The sequence below is a fragment of the Silurus aristotelis genome (assembly GCF_946808225.1).
Source record: "Silurus aristotelis genome assembly, chromosome: 6".
In the NCBI taxonomy this organism is placed as follows: Eukaryota; Metazoa; Chordata; class Actinopteri; order Siluriformes; family Siluridae; genus Silurus; species Silurus aristotelis.
This window is the reverse complement of record NC_139579.1, coordinates 17,589,080-17,606,476: the sequence shown is the minus strand read 5'-3', so window position 1 is coordinate 17,606,476 and position 17,397 is coordinate 17,589,080. Positions and strand designations below refer to the sequence as shown.

Here is a 17,397-nt window from a genome sequence, read left to right as displayed (position 1 = left end):
ATAACATTTGAAATTGTCAGAATTTTAAAGTTGCCTTTTTATTGTTTAACTTGTTCTGGTACATGAAGTTTTTTTTTTGCAAAACTAGTGGCGAAATGTCAGACTGAATCATTTTTTTTTATTATTATTAATGTTTTTTTACAACAACGATAAAATTGACATTTATTGAGAGCTCCTTCACCTGCCTATTAAGCTGCATTCTCAACTCAATGGCTATGGGTCGAACAAATCCAAGCCTGGTATATTTACGAACAAAAGCTTTTATTCACATCCATAATCCATCCGTTATTGTGCGGCCAATTTGTTCTCGTTAAGCCACATAAGGGTCTCAAGACAGAGACAAAAGTTCCACAGTGAACAATGACCAACTCCCCGTTTGCTTTGTCCATGCCTTCAAGTATGCACCTCCCATGGTGCATTGCAGGTCTTTTTTTAAGGGGCTCAGAAAAGTGAGAGCAGAGGAAACAGTCCTGGCTGAACACCTGGAACAGACAGCTTTCACTTCCCTTCTCACTGGAAGATGAGATTGCAAGCCCTCACACAGAGAACTATGACAAGTCTTGTGTTTTGACAAGCCCACACTTGGGCACATTCGATAACTTGTCAGAGTGGAGGGGCTGGAGCTGGAATGTAAAGCTCCATCTCCAGGAAGAGAGCTCTACAGTACATAGCACTCACACTAAAAGGAAATTAACCATTTATTTCAACAAAAAGAAGTAGAAGAAGAAAAAACTGACATAACTTGTCAAAGTCCTTGGCAGTCACCAGTCCCAAGAGCACTCATACTAAATAAAAGTAGAGCTCCTTATTAAACATATGCACTAAAAGATGGCTTTCTAAGGAAACCCAATAACAGGAACACATTCACAAAAAAATAGGTACTGAACTGTACCACTCTTGAACCTTAAACAGCTTGTACAGCTTAAATATGTCTCTTATACCTAGAAAAGCACATAGGGTAGCTTTAAAATTTTAAATTAAAAGGTTTATTAATACTTTGGCAAAATGCATACTGTAAATCATTTTAAAGGTTTAAATTTCAAGGTGAAACAAACATTTTAAAAAGACAAAGGATGAGACCGCCACCTCAGTGACAATACAAAAAAAAGGTCTATTTAATATGCTTTTTTTTCCTTTTTTTTTTAATAGAGTGAATTCTGATTGGACAAAAATACTGAATGCTTTATAACACAACCACCCCAGGATAAATCAAACTGAAAAGAACCTCTCATAACACACTCAACAACAAATCATTTTATTATTTCTTCAGACCTATAATGCAAAGTCACTAAAATAAATAAATTAATAAATAAAAAACAAAAACACACACCTGCCACAACTATAAAGTGTGGGACATTACATACGATTATACACCATTATTACATTGCACATGCTATGTGCTTGCAAAATGACACCAGCAAATCCGAATCTTTCTGTCCTGTACACCACTGTCCGCTTCGAACCTGATTCCGCCATTGATTAGTCATTGTTGTGCTAATCTTACCATTGCACTCGCCTAAATTCTAATTTTCTCCACAACAAAAGAATCGTCTCATTAGTCATGAATTTCAAACACAGCAGACAGTGGTCAGTGGATAAAGCAATAAACACAGAGGCTCAAAATCACTATAATTAACTGTGCCTAGATAGGGCAAAATGTGACTGGAGCTCCTGGGTGAACTGCTGCACATGTGGCTTCACACAGGCACTTGGTCAGAAGAAAGGGAGCAATCTTTGCAGACTAATTGTCTTCTCATAGAGTGGGGAATCCGTAATCAGGTCATTTGTTGCAATGGCAGGCTGCAGAGGTGAGCAGAAATGCACAACCGCACTCTGATCGCACACTGCCTGCCACCCCACAATCAGCCTTCTCTCTCTGTACACACTTTCAGTGCTGCTGGTCACACTGGTATATTTTTGTATAATTCAATCTTATCTTTAAGGCATATATTATATATATATATATATATATATATATATATATATATATATATATATATATATATATATATATATATATAAAATCATAAAATCAATCATTTATTAATTAAATGATGCAAGCTGAGCTTTAAGATCAGAATTTGGAAATACCAATTGTTCACCTGTTACAAATTCCTGTTTTCTTTATTCTAATCTGTAAACCAAAACTGATAATCTTATGGGTTAAACATTTGGATCTTTATTAAGGTTTTTCAGTTTTCTTCAACCTTCGAAGAACATGCCAGCTGATCGTTCGTTTTACACTAATCTGCTGTCAGGTGTGTTTATATGTACCTGTGTATGATGGTCATTTGATGGACTGGTGTGCCATTCAGGATGTGTCCCTGCCTCATGCTAAACAAACATTCCCAGGATCAGCTCAAGACTCAAGAAAATGGTCTAGTTTCGGTAAATGAATGAATACTATACTTGTAAATCGATTTGATGGGACCTGATCAATCAAACAACCTTAGACAAAAAACAGTCAATATGTTGTGTATGATTGTGTGCAAAATATTCAAATACTCAACAGATTTGAAGACAAAAATATATATATTTACAACACATAGGAATGAGCATGTACAGGTATTTAGTTCATTTTTAAACTCAACATTGTGTGCGTGCGCGCATATATATTCATATAATATATATATATATATATATATATATATATATATATATATATATATTATATATATATATATTCACACACACCACACATATATATTTATATATATATATATATATATATAGTATATTATATATATATATATATATATATATATATATATATATATTTGAATATATATATATTTGAATATATATATATATGAATATATATATATATATATATATATAATATATATATATATATATATATATTCATTCATATATATATATATATATATATATTCATTCATATATATATATATATATATATATATATATATATATATATATATATATATATATATATATATATATATATATATATATATATATATATATGAGAATGAAGAAAGACAAATCTTCAGGGTGGAGGTACTGTTTGACAACAGTGTGTTTGTCAGAATGGAAACTCCCCGACATCTCTGGACTGGAACTCGCTTGCTCTCTTCAGTAAAGCAGTTCGAACTGCATTGATTTTTCCATCTAACTCGCTCAGGCTATAATTCTGCAAAAGAAAACAACACTTCTTGTTAATCTGTATGCACCATTTAATGATGTCATGAGCCATCATAATATTTGAGATTATATATATATATATCAAATGCAATTTACCTGAGAAACTGAACCTTTCAGACGTTTGTGAAAGTAACCCTAAAAGGAAAAAAAAAATTATTAGGATTCAAGGGCAATTGATTTTTTTTATTACATTTTTTTTTTATTCTACCTAAAATTCATATTGTCAACAAAAAAAATTGGTATTTTTAGACTGGGTGATTGTATTTAATGCCTAGTTTATACTTCTGCGTCTTAGTGTCACAATGCAGATGGGGGATCATGGGTAAATGTGGCACGTTGTCTCCACATAGCATGCATTCCTTCAATGAGCTAACTACACCCTCCATATACCTGCTGTGATATGGAGCAAGCTCACTCTGCTTGAGATGTCGTTTGCGTACACAAATCGTCTGATGAGACATTTCTTCTTGGGTTTAATCAAATTTAGATGAATATTGTTCAAATCTGAGAAATGCTTTTCAAAACACTGCCTGAAGTCTGAATATTTCAATGCGATCAGAACCAGTAGACAACCTCGTAAAACAATTAAAAACAAAGTGCCGAAGAAATGGATAAAAAGCGCACTGTCAAGCCTGTTGAAACATTTACACTGTTAGAAATAAATTTCCTTCATGATAAAACTCTGCTGAACAGCTAGTCTTAATGTATACAAGCACACAAGTTTTCCACTGCGTTTTCTTTTTGTCTTACACACAAACGGCGATGTGATCACATTACTCTCTAAAGGTTTTATTTACAGAAAATTACAATGGTGATATTTGATGGGCGCGTTACTTTTTATTTCTTCTAACGGACCTGCAATAAGCACGTGCTGCAGGCGATGTAAAGCACAGCAACTTAAAACAATTTACAAAAATTTAAATAAACCATCTGTCAATCAGTGGTTATTCTAAAGTGCTTCAACAAAAAGTCGCTCACTCTACAGAATACATACGGGTTAGGAACACTTGACAAATGCTTTTAGAATATACAGACGCTCCCCACCTGAAGAGAGTTACGTTCGGAACAACCGGTCATACCTTGAATTTGTTCGTAAGTTGTTACTGTGTTCGTTATTGACTAAGCATATCTCCTAATGACGTAAAAGCTATACATACTATCAAATAAACAATATAATGTACTAAAACAAATCAAAATACTGTATACAATATTTTGTATTAATATAAAAAATTTCACTTTAAAAAAAAAAAAAAAGTATTTGCCCTAGTCCAGTGCGCATCATGTAGACTCGTCAACGACCAGCTAGCGGCGGCTCAATTTTTTTTACTCTGAACAAATTTCACTTTGAGGACAGGTTTGTTTGTTTCCGCGAAAGTTCGTAAAGTTTGGATCGTCTGTACAGTTTACTTGCTTTAGACTGATTTTTCCTATAGAACCTTCCATACAGACTTATGTCTGGTTTATTTTCTGTTTATTTATTCCTAGAGTGAAAATCGCATACAGCTCATCTATATTTATTGTAGTTCATGTGACGGTGCCTAAATAAATCCATGATGAGGTGTAAGAGTCCGAGCATCCTGAATCCAAAAACATTCTTAAACAGACTGTGAAATTTCAATAACATTATATTGGATAATAATAACTGACTATAACAGGCTTGTGTCTATAGATAACGTCATCAATTAGAAAATGGGGCAGCGTAAACATGCCCTCAGCATAATAGCAGCAATATTGTCTAAAGAGAACACGTCTGAAAAGGTAAAGAAGATGGAAGAGGTTTGGAGCCGTGGATGACCAAAGCTGGTAAAGAAAAAAAACATTTCATTAGAGTGTGCTTGAGATAATAAAGCGTGTGCGGTAATAATAATTAATCTGAGCAAATATTGATAGTTGAATTTAACTGTACGTGTCCTTTGTCAATCTATCGTGGCTTTTATATAAGCAATGTGGTAATCACACTCTTTGATTTTAACCATATTTCTGACAACGGTAGAACCGTTTTGTCTGCTGATGAATTGATGTCTTGCAAGAAAAACTTTACTTTTTTTAACATTTTTCCCTCACACAATTTCTTACCATGTATAAACATTTGTGTGAAGGACGCAGAAAAGATATTACCCCGCATTATTGTTATATGGCAACAAATTTATATACCGTTAAACATTTTACATTACAGTGAAGCAAACTGTAATCCTTCCATTATTGCCAACTGACTTATCGGCATTAACTCAGCCACTCATTTGCACAGCACTGATTAGCATGATGGAGAAGAGGCCATCTACATTCACACTCGCCCAGAACCCCTCCTCATCTACTCTGTCCGTGTCCTCTCATCAGCCACTAGCAACTTGGATTAATTTCAATCACTTTTCAGCATGGACATAAACACATTTGGGATTGAGAGCCAATTTGATTGGCTCCCACCTCAGTGGTTCAATTAATTCATTGTTTTTGCTCAAATGGAGTAGCACAACGTGAAAAAGTTGAACATATTTTACAGTGTACTCAATGCCCTGCTTTCTAGGCACTACACTCTCTCTCTCTACCTACCTCCCTCCCTCCATCTGTCTCTTACACACACACAGAGAGAGAGAGAGAGAGAGAGAGAGAGAGAGAGAGAGAGAGAGAGAGAGAGAGAGAGAGAGAGAGAGAGAGAGAGAGAGAGAGAGAGAGAGAGAGTGTAAAGGACATGGAAATCAGCCAGTTCTCAGTGCAGCACTGCGCTAAGAGAAACAGAATGCTACAAGAGCACTTACTCAGCTAACTTTGACAGGCTACAATCTGACATGGGCAAATTCTGAAGAGGAGGAAAAAATATCACACATATCAGATTTTAATGGCTTTGAAGAACTCTCTGAATGACCGTCATGAGTGGGGGGTAAAAGAAAAACAACAAAAAAACCTACAATAAGCCAAAAATCTGTGCAATGCTTAAGAGTAAGAGTAACAAACAAACGTGCCCAGGTGTCTGATAAGACACTGGCATTAGAATAGCTTTCCTTTATTGTCTCGGTTCTTAGTGAGAATGTGGCGACAGCGTCGAGAAAAACAAACAAAAAAAAACCATTCCAGAGAAGACATGAAGAGATTATAAATTGTCACTCTTATAAAAGATTACAGTATGTGGTAAGACAGTACTACATGCGTGTGAGAAGTATATACATCCTAAGCATCACAGTCATTCTGATTGAAGTAGCCGTTCTTATGTGCAAGTCTACAGCATTCAGAAAAGATTATATATTAAGGAAAGAGTGCAGCTTGGGCATACACTATTTATGGGAAAAGAGAATATTTAGGGTATCCACATACTGCCATAGATAATGGCCCGATACGTAAATATTGTGACTCCTAGTGCAGCAAAATTGACACCAATTTCTTAACATGAACTGTAACTGTAACTGTACTGACACCTAAACTATTATAGAAAGCCATCCTTTACTGAAGAATTCAATATATATCTGGCATTGCCCTTTCAACATACAAAAAAAAAAATCCTCTCCATTTCCCTGCCTAGCACTTACCGTGGAGTGGAAGTACTCCGGGGAAAGACCCTCAAGCTCCAAGATTCGATCCTCTAACTTTTTAAGCCGCTGGTAAATGCTCTGAGGCACAGGACCTGCTAAATCACAGAGGATACATTGTTATTTCAGCGAGTTATTCAAATAACAACTACCAGACTATTTATTAGCTGGGTTTATTTTTTTAGTATTACAAACTGGTAAACATGAAAATTTGTCATATAGCAAATATTATTAGGTTATATCTTACCTGCTGGTAGCTTCAGGTGTGCCTCTATGTTGTTTAGCCGCTCCTCGATGACTGGGTTCCCACAGTCTCTGCTGTACAAGCCTTGGTGCTGTTCTCCCTGCTCAGTGTGCCCACCTCTGGTTTGGGGCCCATACGTATTTACCACTCGGGTCACTAAAAGGTCAATTCATTAACAAGAAAGTCTGCACACTACTTTGCAGAAAAAGAATCCATCTATTTACACATACACACTAATTAATATATACAGCACAGACCAAAATTTTGGACACCTTCTCATTCAAAGAGTTTTCTTTATTTTCATGACTATGAAAAATTTAGAGTCACACTGAAGGCATCAAGGGCTATTTGACCAAGAAGGAGAGTGATGGGGTGCTGCGCCAGATGACCTGGCCTCCACAGTCACCGGACCTGAACCCAATCGAGATGGTTTAGGGGTGAGCTGGACCGCAGAGTGAAGGCAAAAGGCCCAACAAGTGCGTCGTGAAAATAAAGAAAACTCTTTGAATGAGAAGGTGTGTCCAAACTTTTGGTCTGTACTGTGTGTGTGATATATATATATATATATATATACACATACATACACACACACACACACACACACACACACACACACACACACACACACACACACACACACACACACACACACACACTGTACCTTTTACATGACTCTTAAAACCTGGATAGGGTGTGAAGACTGCATCTGTTCTAGCACAACTGTTTTCTGTAAAAGAGATATTGGAACCAAAGCTCAAAAACAAAACCATTGCATGGGCTCTTAGACTTAAAATCCACATAAAAAAACATAACTAAGAGTTTTTTTGCACACACGGTCACTGAGCACTTTATTCAGAACACCTTTTAGACCTAAACTTTTCACTAGCCTATTATGTTGCAGCAATGCATTAAATCATGCATGTATTCCTCATGCAGCTTCAACTAACCTTTACTATTTACTTATTAGGAGAAAATGTGATGTCAGCAATTTTGAGCTTGATTGTTAACAGATGGACTGATGTGAGTAAATCTAGAACTGCTTAACTCTGTTTTTTTTTTTTTTTTAAAACATGGTCTCTAGAGTTTATCCACAGTGGCAGTGGTGCAATGAAGGACGCAATGATGATAGAATCATCCTGTTGTCCTGTCCTCATCTGATGTTAAGAGAAGTCAATGCTCGAGCTGACAGAAAGGCTAACTCCTATTGTACAATTATGGTCAGCAGGAACAGCATCTCAGAATGCTCAACCTTGAGGAGGATGGGATAAAACAATTTTAGCTACCACTTCTGTTAGCCAGCACCAGAAAGCTGAGGCTACAGTGGGCATAAGCTCAACAGAAATAAACAGTTCAAGACTTAAAAAATTTAGTTTCCTCTGTTAAATCTCCATTTCCGCTAAGCCACACAGGTGGTACATAAACAAATTTGGCTAAAACATTAAGAATGTATCCACCATGGATCCAACCTGCATTCTGTCAACAGCCCAGGTTGGTGGAGGTGATGTAATGGTGTGAGGCATGTTTTAGACCTTGGACCTGTTAATCCCAATCAAACATCACTTGAATGCTAAAGCCAATTTTTTTTAATTATTAGTTATTGTTGCTGATCATGTGCATCTCTTTACACCTTTACCATCTTCTAACGGCCACTCTCAAGATAAGGCACCATGTGACAAAGCAATAGTCTAAACCTGGTTTCATGAACATGACAGTGAGTTCAGTGTTCTTCAGTGGCCATCCGGGCTATGAATCTGCAGGACCATAGTCTCAAAGGAATATTTCCAACATCTTGTGAAATCCATGTCCAAGATTCTAATAAAGTGCTTAATTAATGTACAATTACTATATATTTACCCATCACATTCATCTACAAGACATAAACAAAAGGACTAATTGGTGTATCCCAGATTTTAACTGCTATAAGCCCAGTCTGAAGTGCTCAAATCAGACCAAAACTAATTCAATTTTGGAAGGTGTTCCCTTACAATTGCACTGAAAAGATGGTGTTTGACCGGTTATCTATGGAAAAATAGCACTTTCTAAAACTGTGGCAGTGCACGACTTCTACGCCACTCCTCCGATGCCCTCTCATTCTCACCCTGATTGCAGTTGATCACATTGCAAAACTCCCGCACATTGTTTTCATTGATCTCCAGCTGTTTGCGCTCTATAAATGCAGAGATCCTACGTTCAATCTGAGAGTTAGAGAGAAAGAGAGATGAAAAAAAAAAAGAGAGTGGAAGAAGAGAGAGGGATGTAAATTAGTGTCGAATTGATGAGCTATTGAAAGAAATCAATCCGCAGTCGGCTTTTTGTTGTTGAGCGATAATGAGGATCAGAATGTGGGAGTTGGAGAGGGGGCTACATGAATAACGAGCGAGTGCAGTGGACACAATTATGCCAAATATCAAAACATTTTACACTCTCGACCATTTTAGATAGATGAGATTGCTCTGGCCATTTTGTTGTAGTGTCTGTACATAAAATAAAAAAAAAAAAAAAAAGTATAAACAATATGAAAATAAAGGTGTCCTTGTCTTTCACCCACATGCAATTTCACAGAGTAATGAGCATCCACTCCATAATGCAGCATGAGCCTGGACCTCTCTCAGGACTCTCCAACAGGCTGCCTATTCATTGCTCGCTGAGGGAGAGCAAGCACAGAGAGAGCACTCCATTCAAGCTGCACTAGCTGCCTCTCAGAGCCAGTGCAAGAATCAGAATTACTCAGTAACCACATGAACCACAAGACCACCTAGGGCTGATTAAATTTAGGACAAAGCAATCTGTAACATTGGACAGATTGGCCTTAACTACTTGTGCACACAATACCATTTAACAGCGGGCAATGAATGTCTAAAAATTTATAGCTTTTCTTTTCTTTCTTTCGCATATGGCCATCATTTTTTTGCCCCATTTGAACGATAGAAAAGTATAGTTTAAATGGGGGAAAAAAATGTTTTATGACCATATGCAAAAAACTTTGCCACTGTACAAGATATATATTTCAATATCTGAAAATTCTCTCTTTTGCTGTTGATAAAGAAGAGTACTGTATAACAAGCCCCAAAATCTCCAAGGCCTTATGGCTAGGGAGAGCTGGTTATCCTGAAACAAATATTTCATCATATCATAAAGATGTTTATATAAAGCACAGTATGATAGAGCTAATGTTTTTACTTTTAAAAATGTCATCCATCTGTACATACTGATACTAAGATTTAAAAAGGATACCCATCTATTAAAGTGGTTCCATAAATTCATTCAATCTCTTTAGTCTCTTTTTCAATTTCGGTAAAAAAACTAAAAAAAAAAAAACCCCTTAAAAATCACATATACAATTCAGAAATAATACTCAAACTTTTGTAAGCTACAGTATTTAATTTACCCTTCAACATGTCCATGAAGACAGGGTGTGCCTCAACATTACTAAATACCTTTGGGATAAGTTGGTACACAGTTTTCCGAGAATAGTAGCGTTTACTATATAAGAGCAAAGGTAGGGAACTAAATCTCGAATTGGAAATTAAAAAAGCAGTATAAGTGTTGACCATAATGAATGTTATGGTCAATTGTTGATAAACCTATGGCCATTCCAGAATGACTGCCATCTGCATGAAAATAACTCAAATCAAACAATACAAACAGTTAGAGACAGGACACTGTATTTTTGGGAGAGGCCAGTCGTGCATTTCACACCGATGCCTTCAGTGGCGTCCTACCTGAATCAATACACATTTTAATACCGTCAATATGATGCAATCATTAGAACCAATCAATATCCTACAGAAATGCAGTATAACAGCGCAATGTATCACAGGCAGGTATCTCAAATTGTGAGAATGAATGCTATTACTAAAGCAAGAAACCCAAATTACACAATTCAACAAGTCTGTGGACACAGCTTTTCTTTACTGTAAACACAGCTGTAGCACATCTATAGCAGAAGCCTCATTAAATGACCCTGGGTTTTCAGTGTATTGTTGTGCATGTTTCCGTGTGTCAGTTTTCCTGAGAATTTAAAATGAAGGCAAATTGTGCGTTTTTGTACAAAACAATGTCCAACATTTCTTAAAAAGTCAGTCTTTTGAAAATGGCTTGTCAGTCATTGTGGAATGAAAAGAAGCCATGAAATCTACATGAATAAATTTGAGATTGTGTAGTTTGCTACAGCGAGCTCTGACTATTTGACCATCCAATCAAAGGATGTGAAAATGCTGAAATTATTGTATGCCTGCTAGATGATCTCAGTGCCAACTTAAAATCTGAATGATTGAAGCAACAGCTTCAAACAACATTAACACTACGGGCGCCCGCACCGCTGATTCTGAAGGCCTAATGACAGATACCTTTAACACCGACAACATGTGATATCATGGCTGAAATCTTATTGGATAGAAACTCCAACGTAAACAGACACCACAGGAAGCAGTGCAACCAAAAAAAATGCAATGAAAAAAAGACACTTGACTATTGGGAATAATTTAATGAATATTCATTGACAAAAATTTATTAAAAAGTAAGTTGCTGGCCCTGAGGGTCCACCACTGCTTTTTAGACAATGTATAGATTTTACACATTGTGACCTCTTGATCTCTAACTGCTTGAACCTTCAACAACATTGATGTACTGTTAACCTATTTAAACTATTGAGGCAGTATGTATTTTTTAACATGTAAAAATTTAGTATATTCAAACAAAATATATTTTGCATTAGTCAGTATTTTACCTCAGCTTTGCCAGCTTTGATCTGAACACAGCGGTCATCAGGTTGGGAAATTGGGGCAGTGTGTTGGTATGATGTGGTAGGAAAGAGCTCTTTGTCTACCGCCATCTCTTCTTTAGATGCTGCTGCCAACTTATTCTTGGATTTTTCCGTTTTTTCATTATTGGATGATTCAGATGGGCTTTCAGCTTCTAGTATTAGTTTCAGGTGTGACGATATGGCCTGGAAAACAGGAAGGAAATATTATACACGAGAACATTGTGTTGAACATATTTTTTGGACAACAGACAGGTTTAGTCTACTTAGTGTAGAGCTCTAGCAAAACACAGCAGGCCAGTCCCAGCCTAATAAATATCCCAAAATCATTTAAATTATATGCTTTCACCGTTAGCGCTAAAAAGAGATTTTTCAAGTGAAGTTTAACATTATATAATAAGAAATAGTAGCAACATAAAAAGCTCATAAAAATGACAAACTGCAATAAAGCTTAAAGACACCACAGAATTATAACAGAGACTCATAATCTTTTAACTAAACGCCGGCACTGACAACAGTAATAGCTTGAACAGTTGAAACCTGGTTTGTTTAAACTAAGTATATAGATCAGGGGGAGAGAAAACAGAATTAAACACGGCTGCATCTCTTTAGAAAAAGAAGCAAAGCTAAATTCCAGTACGCAAGCGGTAAAAAGCAGGAGAAAGTGAAAATATGTACACGAGCCATGTAACATTTGAAGAAGCTTAAAAACTAAAAAGTAAAGAAGTAACAGCATTTTATTACAAAATAAATATGCGATGCTTTTGAAGATCATATCTTTATTGTAAAGAGTGGGTATAGTAGCAATTACTATACAAGAGCAAAAGTAGGGGACTAAGTCTCAATTGAGATGCTCAAAAAAAGCAGTATAAGTGTTGACCATAATGAAAGTTATAGTCAATTATTTATAAACCTATGGCCATTTCAGAATGACTGGCATCTGCATGAAAATAACTCAAATCAAACAATACAAACAGTCAGACACAGGACACTGTGTATTTTTAGTAGTGGGCGGTCGTGCGTTTTTTTACACCGAGGCCTTCAGAGCACTGTATCACAGGCAGGTTTCTCATACAGTGAGAATGAATGCTATTACTAAAGCAAGGAACCCAAAATACACAATTCAACAAGTCTTCTTTTACTGTAGACACAGCTGTAGCACATCTATAGCAGAAGCATCAATATTAACCTGATAAAATGACCCTGGGTTTTCTGTGTATATTTGTGCATTTTTCCATGGGTCACAGTTTTCCTGAGAATTGAAAATAAAGGCAAATTGTGTTTTTGTACACATTCTACAGGAAAGTATAAATTAATAGCTTGAACAGGGATGCTTTGGAACCTGGTTCCAAGAAGCAAAGCTATATTCCAGTAAGCCACAGGAAAAAGCAAGAGAAAGTGAAAATATGTACACGAGCCATGTAACATTTGAAAGAAGCATAAAAACTAATCTATAAAAAATTAACGCAGCATTTCATTACAAAATAAATACGCGGTGCTTTTAAAGATCATATCTTTATTGTAAAGAGTGGGTATTCTGCTTCAAGTCTGATCTGTTGCTATGTCACACACTGCCATTTACCTGCAACTTGCAGATGTGCTGTTGTAAACAGCTGTACACGTGCGATGGCTGGAGAGCAGTGAAGTCACGTTCACTCACGCTGCCAGAGCTGCTCAAATACTCAGGGCTTAGTTTGACCTGGAAAACAAATCGCAAGCATTTCGCAACTGTTATCTTGTTATACTGCAGGTACATTGCAGCTTCTTTACCGTGCATTAAAACAACTGAATGAAACCCTATATATAACAGAGGTTGCAAGCTACACCAGAAGCATGCAACAAACCTAGCAGAGAGCATTCAGGCTCGAGTTCGCCCTTCTATTTCAGTGAAATGACTGGAAAAACACATGTTGTAACTAACCTCAGTGCTAAACTCTATGATCGAATCGATTAAGGAAGAGAAGCACTTTTGAACGGAACGTCTAATTAACCCGTCGGAAGTCATTGCTGCGCTGCACGCTGAATGTTTTTTCTCCGTGCACGGCTCCCGAGTCGCTCCGTTCGCCGCCATTATGGTTCTGCGTGACGCGGCAGCGCTGATTGGCTTGTTTTTTGCTCACGTCACTACCGGAAACACAAGGACAAGGACCGTGCAGAAAACCGAAACAACTTCATAACAAAAAAATTATTCTTCATTTTGTTATATGTTTAACCTGTATCCTTTAAAATGTATTAATTTATTTATTTTCATCTAATTTTTCACTCACTCACTGATCTGCCCTGAATTAATGTGTATGCGATCCGATGTGTACTATAAACTTCAACTTTTTTTTTTTTAATGATCAATTAATCATAGTCATGTAGTCATTAGTTAGGGATAATTAGTCAAGTTTGCATTGTATTTTTATAACAAATTTCCTGACGAAACATTATATATTTATAAATATCTAGTGACCTTCCTGGGCACTATGATTGCACACTGTGTGCAATCAAGCCACTGTTATTAGTTGTAAGTGGGGAATTGAACAATTGTCACACCACTCGGACTGCAGTCTGAAGAAACATATTAAATTCATATTAAAGACTGTAAGATAGTCTGAGGCCCTGTTTGCACCTGGGTGTGTTCTGGGTGATCTGGTGTAGGACGATGCTACAGTCAAGTCAATTCAAGTCAAGTCAAGAAGCCTTTATTGTCATTTCAACCATATGTAGCTGACATAGTACACAGTGAAATGAAACAAAGTTCCTCCAGAACCCTGATGCTACATACAACAGCAATCACAGAAACAGAAAACACAGGGCTAAGGACTAGTAAGTGTCCTCGCCACATAAAATGCATGTGTGCAGCCTGGTGCACACATCCATTTTATGTGTGCATGTGTGCCCAGGTTGCACACACACACACACACACACACACACACACACACACACACACACACACACACACACACACACACACACACACATAAAATACATGTGTGCACCAGGTTGCAAACAGTGCAAACAGTGCAAAGACAACACAAGACAGTACAAGACAATATAGAACAGGGCAAGACAATACAAGACAGTGCAAGACAATACAGGACAGTGCAAGACAATACACAAAACACAAAATAGCTCTGCCAGTAAACCTGTTGTAATGAGACACAGTAGCAAAAATGTAAACAAAATGTTGTGCAAGGTAAGATTGGGTGGGGTCCACTGTCTATTTCAGTCCACTCCATCAGACCTTTGAAGGTGGTTTTGGGACGCATAGAACAACCTAATAAGAGGTGGGAGCTTCGTGGTTAAGGCATTGGACTATCTATTAAAAGGCATTGACTACCAAGCTGGCACACCTGGGTCCCTGAGCAAGGCCCTTAACTTCATAGCTGCTCAGTTGTATGAATGAGACAAATGTACAATTTAAATGTAAATGGAACATTCAGTTTGTAGCTGCATTAGTAAAGATAATAGCACATATGGACAAACTGGTAGGGAAGATGGAAGCTCAATGAATAAAGCATTGGGCTGTGGATTGAAAGTCAAAAGTTCGAATATCATCACCACCAAGCTGCCACTGCTGGGCTTTTAAACAAGGCCCTTAACCCTCAACTACTCAGCTGAAAGTTGTTGGATAAGGGAGTCTGCCAAATGCTGTAAATGTATTATTTGTAGTGTAAATGTAAGTGCACCTCGAAACATTCTAAATATAGTTGTCTTCTGTAAAAAATGCCCAAATTGTAAAAAAAAAAAACTAAAACTTAACAATTGTTGAACTATGCTGCAAAGCATCAGTATATAAATAACAGTATATATCGTTTATACAGTTTATATAACAGTATATAAACACAACATTGATTGAAATAAACATGTAAACAGGTTATCATCTATATTGTCAATATCATGGACTGACAAATTATTCTCATGTGTAGAAATTATACAAATATATCATGGATGATAAAATAGCACAGCCCTACTTGACAGCAATGAAAGACTGATATAACTGATGTAAAAATTGTGTCATTGCCATGGGCAGCTGCAATCATGTTTCCTGTTCACATAGCAAACCACATGATCAAAACAGCTAAAACAGCCCATAAAGGTGCAAAAATAGGCTCCACAAGACATTTCTGCTCGCAAACAAATGCAGTGGAAGACTAATGTGCTTGACACACTTCCCCTAGCGGAATTATTGTATGAAATCTGTTCACAAGTGGTCACTAAAGACACATTCATAATGCCAAGTATAAACAGCTATGAATTTCAGTTGTGATGGGAACAGTTGAGATGGTTGTTGACAATAGATGTAAACATTGCCGACAGTAGAGTTCAAACCAGTTAATTAGATTTGTCACTTTAATACAACATACCTAAACTGCTTAGAGAGAAAATCTTAGTTGAAATATAGATTGTTGCTTTGTTGTGTTCTCTGAGTCTGTCACATACATAGAAAATGAATAGTTCCCTGCCAGTGTGTGCAAGCAGTAGGCATGCAGACTAGAGATTGGTTTTGGAATTTATACCCTGTATTTTTGTTTTTAAAAGTGTCAGATAAAATGAAGTGTATTAGAGTGAGTCATCTGAACAGCCTGCTTGACCCACTGTGTATATTTATTGCTCTGTGTTTTAGGCTAAAAGAGTACAACACAGCAACTAAGAGCTTTTGCTGTTTCACCTGATACTCAGTAACTGTCTCAATGTCTCAGCCTGTCAAAATGATGTACATGGTAACGTTTGCTTCTTAATAAAATGTGTCACATCTTCAATAATAAAGGATACAGCAGCAAATAATTATCCCTATAAGTGCACCAGGTAACATACATACAGGGTTGTGGGCATAAGTTTAGCCGATAACACGACTGACACAAATCAGCAACATTTTAAATGTTCTACTGTTGATATTATCTTGTCACATGATAAAATCATGTTACATATTTAAACTTCTTTCAATAAGCAAATTAACTGCTCATCAAGTTGGTTAATGTTGAGTTGACATGGGCTAAAAACGTATGTGCTGTATACTACTAAACATTTTGTCGATACACTATTACTATTTAGGTTTTTTGTGTGTGTTTATTGTGCAGTGGTTTATTGTGTGTGTTTATTAGTATGCAACCCTGCATTCCCTTTGATATTAATAAGCATAGTAGAAGGATGCACACATTAACTACATATAACTTATTTTATAAAATGTTTTCTACCAGATAGAAGATATTTCAACATATTACAGCAACTTTAAGATCACTTTAGAGGAATTGCTCATGCAGTACATGTCATTTGTATGGGCAATTGATTCTCAATCTTCCATTTAATGTTTTGATTTTTTTTTTTTTTATCTTTTTGATCATTTTTTTAAGGTCTTTGTATATTTTCTGAATATATGCCTTTACCCCGGGTGATAAATTTCACACTATGTCAATATCTACCATTTCATTTGTTACTCTTCTGGTGATATTGTCACTTTCTTTTTTCTTTTCTTTTTTTTCCTTTCCCAAGTAACAATTTAAAAAGGTTGTCTATCATTTTATAGTAGGATGAACTGACAAACAAATGTGTAATGGAGTTTAGAATGGGAGGCTGTCCACAATAGTGTATTTTTCTGTGCTGAAAGGCTGTGGGAAAATCTCCTTTCCCTATTCATACATCTTTTCTTCTTCTCTTTATATAATGAGGGGAGACTGATGAACACAATAACAGAGGGAAAAAAAAAAAAAACAATTACC

General features: G+C 36.3%; 1 protein-coding gene across 2 annotated transcripts; it reads right to left on the bottom strand.

Annotated features, from left to right (window-relative positions):
• Nucleotides 1-2,955: 2,955 nt before the first annotated feature.
• On the bottom strand, nucleotides 2,956-13,798 carry mbip (MAP3K12 binding inhibitory protein 1). 2 transcript variants are annotated; one of them, XM_083545648.1, is made up of 9 exons: nucleotides 13,614-13,798; nucleotides 13,275-13,391; nucleotides 11,660-11,878; nucleotides 9,029-9,125; nucleotides 7,592-7,657; nucleotides 6,934-7,086; nucleotides 6,687-6,781; nucleotides 3,262-3,300; nucleotides 2,956-3,154 (listed from the first exon to the last, which is right to left on the bottom strand). In XM_083545648.1, the coding sequence occupies exons 1-9, from the start codon at nucleotides 13,761-13,763 to the stop codon at nucleotides 3,047-3,049; spliced, it is 1,044 nt and encodes a 347-aa protein (XP_083401774.1). In that variant the 5' UTR covers nucleotides 13,764-13,798; the 3' UTR covers nucleotides 2,956-3,046. The 2 variants fall into 2 exon arrangements, with proteins under 2 accessions (XP_083401774.1, XP_083401773.1); XM_083545647.1 differs by having other exon boundaries at nucleotides 2,957-3,154; nucleotides 6,687-6,784.
• Nucleotides 13,799-17,397: the final 3,599 nt, after the last annotated feature.